The sequence below is a fragment of the Diadema antillarum genome, unplaced genomic scaffold (genome assembly GCF_040938485.1).
Source record: "Diadema antillarum isolate AM-2024a unplaced genomic scaffold, OU_Dant_1.0 scf00000068, whole genome shotgun sequence".
Classification (NCBI taxonomy): domain Eukaryota; kingdom Metazoa; phylum Echinodermata; class Echinoidea; order Diadematoida; family Diadematidae; genus Diadema; species Diadema antillarum.
The window spans coordinates 1,093,524-1,102,728 of NW_027270957.1; the positions used below are offsets into that span (position 1 = coordinate 1,093,524).

Consider the following 9,205-nt stretch of genomic DNA (forward strand, 5'->3'; position numbering starts at 1 on the left):
TTCTAAGCGCACTGGTGCTATTTATACAAGAAAACTATAGAAAAGACAATAACAAAAGGACAATGTAAGACCGAAATAACAAGAACGAAAAAAGAAGAAAAATAGTGATGGTGGCTGCAATCACACATACACATCAGTTGAGATGTGGATGTGATATCCAGCTTCCATAGTCTGCAGAAGCATATATATATATCCAATAAATTATTTTCATAAATTATACTCATAAAAAAATTGTGTAGCTAACATCACATTATGTCTATCGCTTTATTTTTGTCCTTTATAAAAGCATTTATATGTATATGTAACGCGTGATGTCTTTATTATCTACTACTGTCACTATTTAACTTCAAAGCTTTAGGAGCGTACTCGATTTAAGACATTTTTCAGCTTCAAGATTACAAATATGTGTTGATCCTAGGTGGTCAGTCTGTCCTTGTAGCAACGTGCGTAGGAGATACGATCTCACCGTGTAATTGGGTCGAGGAGGATAACTGTGGGCGAGACCTCACTGCCGATGAACTCCTGGAAATCTTGCAGCAGGTAAAGCACCTCTGGCCTCTTTTGAAACACTCTTAAAAACCAATATTTGAAGCTAATGGAAGTGTCATTATATAAACCTCGAACAAGATTTTTATGACATGACTTGTTGGCAAATAACCCCTAGGTCTAAATGAAAACTCTTATGATCAAATTGCTACCTCGCATTGTCAATCGGAAATCCGGCAAGTATTAGTGTGCTATAGGGATTGTAAAGTATAGTATTGGTGCAGATGAAGAATGAGCTTTTACCATTTTTAGCGAGATACTAAGCAACCACTTATGAAACGTTACAGTAAGGCATTCCATTCTGAGAGGCATTCAAAGTTTATGTGATGAAAATCTGGTTTGAAATGGCTGAGATATCCAAAAACAATATAAAACAAAGCAATCCACAATAAAAGATAGGTCCCACCTTTTCTTAGTATCCCTTTGTATTGGATCTCTCAGCAATATTACGACCAATTTTTACTTACAAACGTTGCATTCCTCTTGGAATTACATGTTGTTTCATATTTCATAGAAGGTTTCTCATTTCACCCAAAAGTTAGAAACCTGAATGCGGGCTCAACCAACACTATAACTTCATTTTAATATATTAAGTATTTCATTTTAGTATCATATTGTTGTACAAGATGTTGATGCATTTTATTAATCCATATAAATCAATAACTGTTGATGGTTTATTCCTAATGGCTGTAGGAAGAAGTAACCGATCAAAATGCTGAGATGGTCGCATCTGAAGCTGCTGAAATAACGGAAAACACGGATACTCTCACCGCCGCAGGACTCGAAACCGTTTCTGAAATCCTCCAGGATATTGCTAGTGTAGATTCTGTCGACGTCGAGGTATTGTTTACAATTTTGCTGTTTGCTTTTCCTCCAGCCTTTTTGTGCCTGGTATTAAGTATGATATCATGTGTCTTACATATTGCACAACAACAAACCTTTCTTGTTTTATCTTCTTAAAGAAAATCTTGACTCTCATGGACATTCTTTAATATATTCACGCAATGTGTTTATCAGTAATGCACGCTAAATTCTCCGAAAGAAATACAGCTTAAAAATTGTTGCGATACCAATACATAGATGAAGTGAAGTATATTTAGTATCAAGTGGCACAAGAAGTAAAATGACATTTTGCATGGCGTATTTGGTAATTTGCTCCTTGCAAAGTCAATGTGAAGACATTGGTGATTCAGTATTTGCTTCTTGCGTGTCGTCATCCCTAAGAATAATCTCTGATATAACCTTTAAAACCAAAATCGCATGTCTAGTTGTAATAGGGTACAATGTAATTAGAATTGATCCCATTGTCAGCGTGCCTAGCATCAAGAAAGTTATTTCATTTCAACAGGTGACTGTTTCGGTCGTGGATATTGTCAGCAACATGGCAGACACATCGGATGATGAATTACAAATGGCGCAGGAGATGAGCGGTGCTGTTAGCAGAGCAGTACGATCCATGGAGGAACAGTTCATTAATGTTGAGCTCCCAGAAGACGAACCGCTAACGGTAACGGAGCCCAACGTAGCCGCAGTGGTAAGTCATTCATTATGAAGACATTCATGGTGATTCTGTGTTATGATTATGAGAGCCTTACGTCTTTGTATTTTTTTTTTAATAGTATGTATTTGCGCAATCGGTAAAAGATATTTCTGAAGACTTCGAAAAATACAAGTTGTCATTAGACAGAGAGAAACTCAAAATCATGAAGTTACGAACTTTTTTTTGTCCAGGGTAGCCTCTTCATTGTTTTCACTGCTTTACCAGAAGGCTTTAGAACGCAATAGAGTGATGACATCTTACCAAGCACGTAGGTACATGATGAGATTCGAACTCGGGTTCTCCTATTGAAAACCATATAGGTTTTATATCCACTATGTGTCATAGTGCTACTCACAAAATACTCGTCATGTATTCTCTATGCTTTACACAGGTCAAAGTTGCCTTTCAATATTGGTTTTGCGCATGCCACAAGTATGTTTAAATTATATAAACTATAGGGTTGAACCCTCAAATCATTATCTTGATGTTTGCAAACAAAATACTTGTACTCCCCTTTTGTAGAGGATTATACCGAGTGACCTGTATATGCTTGCGGTGTTATTCATGTTACAAAATATGTCCCATTATTCTAAAAAAAAAGAATAAATAAGTATTGTCGGCAGTATATAAGTGCATAATATAGCTATTTTAAAAATAATGAGAAAACGGTTATATGACCTAGTTAATAATATCCCAGTTATACAAACGATGAATCCACAACTTCAGGTGAAGCCTTATGCCTTTGCGTTAATTCCTATATTTCTCTTTCTTTCTCTCCTCAACAACTTACTTACAAGATTGATGATGTTGAGCCGGAAGAAAGTCAGGATGGTTTTTCAGTTCTTCTGACAGTGACAGGTGACAATGATACCATAGCAACTGATGATCTTCGTCTGGAGCAAGGAGATACCACAGAGAGCCAAAGCGTTCTGCCGGAAGCAAGCCTTTTCGTTCCTGGTGAGGTTGTTGCAAGTGCAGACGCAACCCGCGTGTTCGTTACCGGTTTCCGTGACCCGTCGCTCTTTCCGTCCTCGTTCCAGAATGTAAATAATGGGGATTTTAACAGGACCATCAATTCTCGCATCATAGCGGCTTCTATCGGGGATCAGGTGATAGAAAACCTGGTACAACCAGTCCGAGCTTCATTCACACCTCTCGTAGAGGTAAGCTGTTGCGATTTTTATAGCGTCTGGTTTGGCGGTGCTTTGCATTTTTTTTTTGTATCATCTTAGCTTTGATGAACGAAACATCAAAGATCGTGCAAATTGACACAATGAATATCTAAAAAGCTATACAGAGAAATGCAATCCAAATAAATCAAAACTAGTGTTTCACCACCTCATCAAAGATGACTGAACATTACACTTGTGATGTGAACTGGTTAAAGTTTTTTTTTTCTTTCCTGAAAGTAAATCTTTCACTTTCTCAAAATGAGCACAGAGAATTATGTTATACAATACAATGGTCGCAAAAGTATACATATGTGCAGTTAAAATTTAACCGTCAATATTGAATACATTAATTTTGTAGAAGTTTCAACGGAACATGCACTCAGTGTAAATGATCCAACGTTAATTGAAAGAACATGCAATTTTATTCGGCTATGAATAATTCGAAATATAATTTTTTACATTTTGTGAAAGGAAATTCAATACAACTTACTTTTTCTATTAAGTTTGCAACGAAAGTTCTTATAGTTTAAATCTATAAAGCAACGGAAATAAGTAGGCAGAAATTACCAGTAAATGAGTCAAAATAAAATTGTTAGGAGTTAATTGGATGCGAGTACCAAGAATATGATGTTCAAATTCAAGTAAAATGTATCTCTTACTGAATTTCCTTAATAAATGCGAAATTTCTTCGGAAGAATTTGAGTAAAATGAACATGGACCAGTACATTATTATTTGTGCAAGGCAACATGAGGTACCTGTTTATACCGAGAATATTATGTTATATTTTATACTAAGAATATCTTAATTGAATCGACAGAGTACATTAAAACGAAGGAATACGAATTTTGCTCGTCCAGTCAGAAATATGTTCTAAGAGAATGAAATGTCATTTACTCTGTAAAGGTAACTGCTTAAAAACATCTGTTTTCAAACGTTTAGATTTTCCCCCTAAACGGAGATACATCTTGAAACGTTGTATTCGGGATGTAATCTTTTTTGAGATAATATCGTTAGTTTTAGTTACTTTTTGGGATCGACAAAAACTCTTTCAGCATCTGCTAAAAGCAACCAAAATGAAATCTTTTAAAGGTTCGCGTAATTTGTCATGTCTAATTCTAATCGAATATCTTTTGCTATAAACCTCCCCCTCTTCGCCCAGTTTAGTCATTACTAAATTAGTTGAGAAAGAACCCTCCTTAACATAATCCCAAGATTTCGTTAACAACTTATATTATTATCAATATTCAAAAGATAAATCGTCTCCATTTTTTAAATAACAGGTCTTTTTAAATAACAGATCTTTCTTAAAAATGATGGTATTCAGTAGCCTCTCCTCAGATCAGTGCATATTGGCCACATTGAAACGGATGATTATATATCTGTCTGAAAAAGTCTCTTAGATTCTGAAGAAAAAAAACATAGTTTATTGAAATCCGCCTGGAAACCGTCAAATTCCCGGCTTTTGCTATTTTCCATTGAAGTTACAGTGTCTAAACACTAATTAGTGGATTTCCATAAACTGCAATGGCTAGTCGTCGCTAATCAAGAAAAAATAGCCACTTGCAAGTGACTGGAGGAATGTTACATCAGATCTTCCATTGCAGCTTGTCACATTCATTGGAACTTGTCCGGTGGTTATTAATGACATCACAATCAAAGGTATCAGTTTTCCTTGGTGAGCTAAATCAAACCGTAGATCATTTTTCAAAAGCAAATTCATTTGAAATCACACAGAATGCTACAAATCCAATCTGCGTGTTTTGGGACTTTGACGCTAACAACGGCACGGGTAACTGGTCGACCAGAGGCTGCTCGCTGAGTAATTCCAGCACCGATGAACGACCGGAGTGTGAATGTAACCATCTAACAAATTTTGGTATTCTCATGGTAAGTCAAATGTTTTGTTACTGATATATTTCAATGGTGGCATTGTGTGGCGATAATGATAATAATAATGATGATCACGAACTCGCAGAGGAACAGAGAGTAAGTACATTCTTGTTGAACTTACACGTCCAGACTAATCATTTTATTGAGCATGTTCAGCTCAGACGACATAAAATGAACGTGTATTAGAAATAATTTAAGGCAAAGAATGTACCAACACACACTTATTTTCATAATTATCAACACAACTGCGATGATATTGATAATCAATACAGTAGCACGGTATGCATAACAAATTAATCAGTTTATGATATGTTACCACCTTTACAAGACACATCTATATTGCATTTGGAATGATTTAGAATGATACCAAGAATAAAGTGTACAGTTATAGAGTTTAATCAGAACTGATGAATTGAAATAATCAAATCAAGTCCAAGATAGATCTTTTTATACCAAGATGATGCAGATTATGATGACATTCATTTTGATGTCACAAATGAATAAGCAACTGACTACGGCAAAAACAAAAATCACTCATGCTTTACGCGTCTCAATGTATAAAATAAATGAGAATGTGTCTTTAGGATGAATTCCTAAGTCAATTTCATTTTTACTCTGCTCTTTCTTTCTCCACCAGGATATATACGGAGGTTCTGCAATCTCAGACCAAGTTGACTTCATCCTAGAAATCATCAGTTACGTGGGATGTTGCATGTCGATCTGGGGACTGCTAGTCACCATTCTAACTTATGTTTTTAACAGGTGAAAATTAATGATAATTATGATACTACTACTACTACTACTACTAATAATAATAATAAATAATAATAACAATAATAATAATAACTTTTTCAGCATTGATGCAAAGTTCTTAATGATGGTGACGTGATAAATGCAGTATGTATGAGCTTGGGATACTTTGTGTGAAGGATACCCTGCCACATTACAGTTAGAATAATAGAAAATGATCGTTGACTACATCTAACTTTGACAGAATTATTACATCGAAAAAAATTAATACCACTTTGAATCATGTACTATTTACATTGAGAGAAAGAGGGGGAGCTCATTTAACGTCCATTCATTCATTTCATATAAATTGGAAAATATAAACAATAGGTCTATACAAATCATCGATAATCGTTAAACACTGATTTATTAAATGCATTATTATTACTTTATTATTTCTTTCATGATTATTATCATCATCATCATTGTTATTACAGTACTATTCTTATTGTAAATGTACCTCAGGAGTTAACGGTAGTTGCTTGGGGATTCTTCATTTCTTGCAGGAAATTACGGGATCGCAAACCAAATCAAATTTTGATTTCGTTGTGCTGCGCACTCCTTGGTCTGTACGTGACCTTTGTGCTGATGATCACCTTTGACACGGCGCGAGGGGTGGAAGAGGTCGAGCCTATCCCGTGCTGCATTCTGGCGGGCTTTCTGCACTACTTCATGCTAGCATCCCTCTTATGGATGGGGGTCGAAGGTTACAACATGCACATCATGTTTGTGCGCGTGCTCAACACTTACCTGCCTTACTTCATGCGTAAGGCGTCGCTGGTTGCATGGGGTGAGGTTATCTTGTAATACCAATTATCTATTCTGTCTACAGTCTGCAGGCAAATGAAATGCATAATAGAAATTACACGCCTAAATGTTGCTTCAGCCAATGGAGCTTATGATAAATCAAGTCATAATATATACTTTTCCTAGATGCAGAGCTCAACACTTACGGTGGCCCGATGGCCTTGGGCCACCAAAAATTCACGTCGGGCCACCAAACAAAAAGTCGCATGTTTGCCTTAACTTTTGGAAATGAACAGCGGTAACAATCGGCTCCCTAAGATGCTAAAATGAATGTTGGATGTTTGTTTATACTTTTGGAAATGAATAACGGTAAGATTCGGATCCGGAAGATGCTGAAATAAATGTCGAATGTTTGCTTTGACGTTCGGAAATGAATAATAATATTCAACCCGGTACGATAATAAAATAAATGTCGCGTGTTTGCATTTAAATTTGGAAATGAATAACGGTAATATTCTGTTCCGTCCGATGCCAAAATGAAATAACAGATTGTTGCTTATCACATTTGGAAATGATTGACGTTATCAATCGGCTCATTTAGATGCGAAAATTAATAGCGGATGCTTGCTTTCTCATTCGTTAATGGATAAGGATAACATTAGCTCCGTAAGATGCTTAAATGAATGTCGGATGTTTGCTTTTACATTTGAAAATGATTAACGTAACATTCGGCTCCGTACGGTGCTAAAATACTAGTAAATGTTGGATGATTGCTTTAACAATTAGAAATGAATAACGGTAATTTTCTGCTCTTTACAAAGCTAAAACAAATATCGGATGTTTACAAATGTCTGCAAAATTCTTGATCATTCAATATAGGATGTCCTGTCCTTGTCGTGGCCATAAGTGCTGGAGCGACACGTCAGATGTATGCTGAAACTGACTAGTAAGTTTTGTTCATGCCTATGTGATATTTGGCACTTTGTACCAGTGTAGAAATTGGTTGCCTAATTCGGGAATGTTGATAATAATATTATCACCTATGAGTGGCCTTGTTAACATTCTTCTTTTCAAGATACCCTGCCATTATGATTACCCGAAAATTAAAAAGAACCTATTTTACAGCAGATTACAAATCTGGGTGGAGAGGGACATGGTGCACGCGTAAACATCTATAGTTTAAGAACGTAATTTTCGGACGAGCCTGTTCGAACCTGCGTGGACATCCGAAGCCTTAACTTCATCATTACGTATCTTCTACGGAAAAATGAATATCCTACGAGAAAACATATAGACTAGTCTTTGTTCCATTATATTTCATTCTTGCATATCAATTGTAAATCCGCGAAAGAAAGTACGATGTAATTGATATTTTCAATAAAAGTTAATTTTATCCCCATTGACCAAGGTATATTCCTAACTATATAAGGTTGGATATTGCACCTGATGTTGTCAACCGTTGTCAATCAATTACAATATAACAATTCAATGCAAGAATCATTAATTTGAATCAAGTTGGCCTTTGTTGCCGATATGGCTACAATGCTGTCGAAATATATTAGTAAGGAAGCTTTCCCAGCTTACTCTGCAAAAGGTGCTATGCGAGCTAAAAAACAACAACTAGTTGAAAGATTAAAATTGATATTTATTTTATTTTCCTCCATTTTTGGACCTACAGTTGCTTCTTGACCCTTTGGCCGTTGGTTGGCGGCGTGCTCGTTCCTGTCGGCCTGATCATGATTTTCAACCTCGTAGTTTTCGTTCGTGTGATAAGACGACTCAACAAAACGGTCAAAGGTCGGATGATGGACGATACAGAAAAGCGACGGCGCCTCCGTCGCTTCCAAAACGCTATCTGCATTCTTCTGTTGATGGGCCTCACCTGGGCCCTCGGGTACCTGAGCATCATCAGACCGGCGAGCGAGGCTGTTCTCGCCATGTTCACCGTGCTTAACTCGCTACAGGGATACTTCATATTTATGCTGTACTGCGTGCGGCAGCCGCAAGTGCGTAGAATTTGGCGGAGTCAATTCCAGTGCTGTTTGCCAGAGTCCAAGCGGGCTTCTAGCTTCGCTAACAACAGTTCATCTGTGAAGAATAGTTCTGGACGGCTCCTCCAGTCTGGTGGAAAGAGAAAAGCGAAGCAGAGTAACAATTTGGGTTCGCAGGGATTCCTCCCCGAGAGCGTGGAAGTGACTCTACCAGAAAGAATGCGGAGGATGCCCAACCAAAACGAAGGATTTGATTCGTGAAATGAAAGAATTGCAGGGCCATATCTCTGGTATGGAAACAGAAATGGTCTTTCCAAATGGAACAATTCTTCGTTATATCTTGATGTTATGGGTACTCGGAAGCAGCTGAACAACTCAACGAGAAAACATTAAACTCGATATCTTTGAATGCGATATACAAATAATCATTACATTGATAGTAAGAAACTTCAAACTCTTTTGAACGGAAAGATTCGTTGTTATATCCTGTATCTTCATGCCTGTTGTGTTTGTATGTTTTGGCGTGTTT

At 36.8% G+C, this 9,205-nt stretch overlaps 1 protein-coding gene across 1 annotated transcript; it reads left to right on the forward strand.

Moving 5' to 3' along the window:
- The first annotated feature begins 1,266 nt into the window (after positions 1 to 1,266).
- On the forward strand, positions 1,267 to 8,937 carry LOC139716646 (adhesion G-protein coupled receptor G6-like). The gene is made up of 8 exons (XM_071628174.1): positions 1,267 to 1,386; positions 1,895 to 2,080; positions 2,884 to 3,249; positions 4,994 to 5,146; positions 5,787 to 5,911; positions 6,445 to 6,728; positions 7,565 to 7,631; positions 8,364 to 8,937. The coding sequence occupies exons 1-8, from the start codon at positions 1,267 to 1,269 to the stop codon at positions 8,935 to 8,937; spliced, it is 1,875 nt and encodes a 624-aa protein (XP_071484275.1).
- Positions 8,938 to 9,205: the final 268 nt, after the last annotated feature.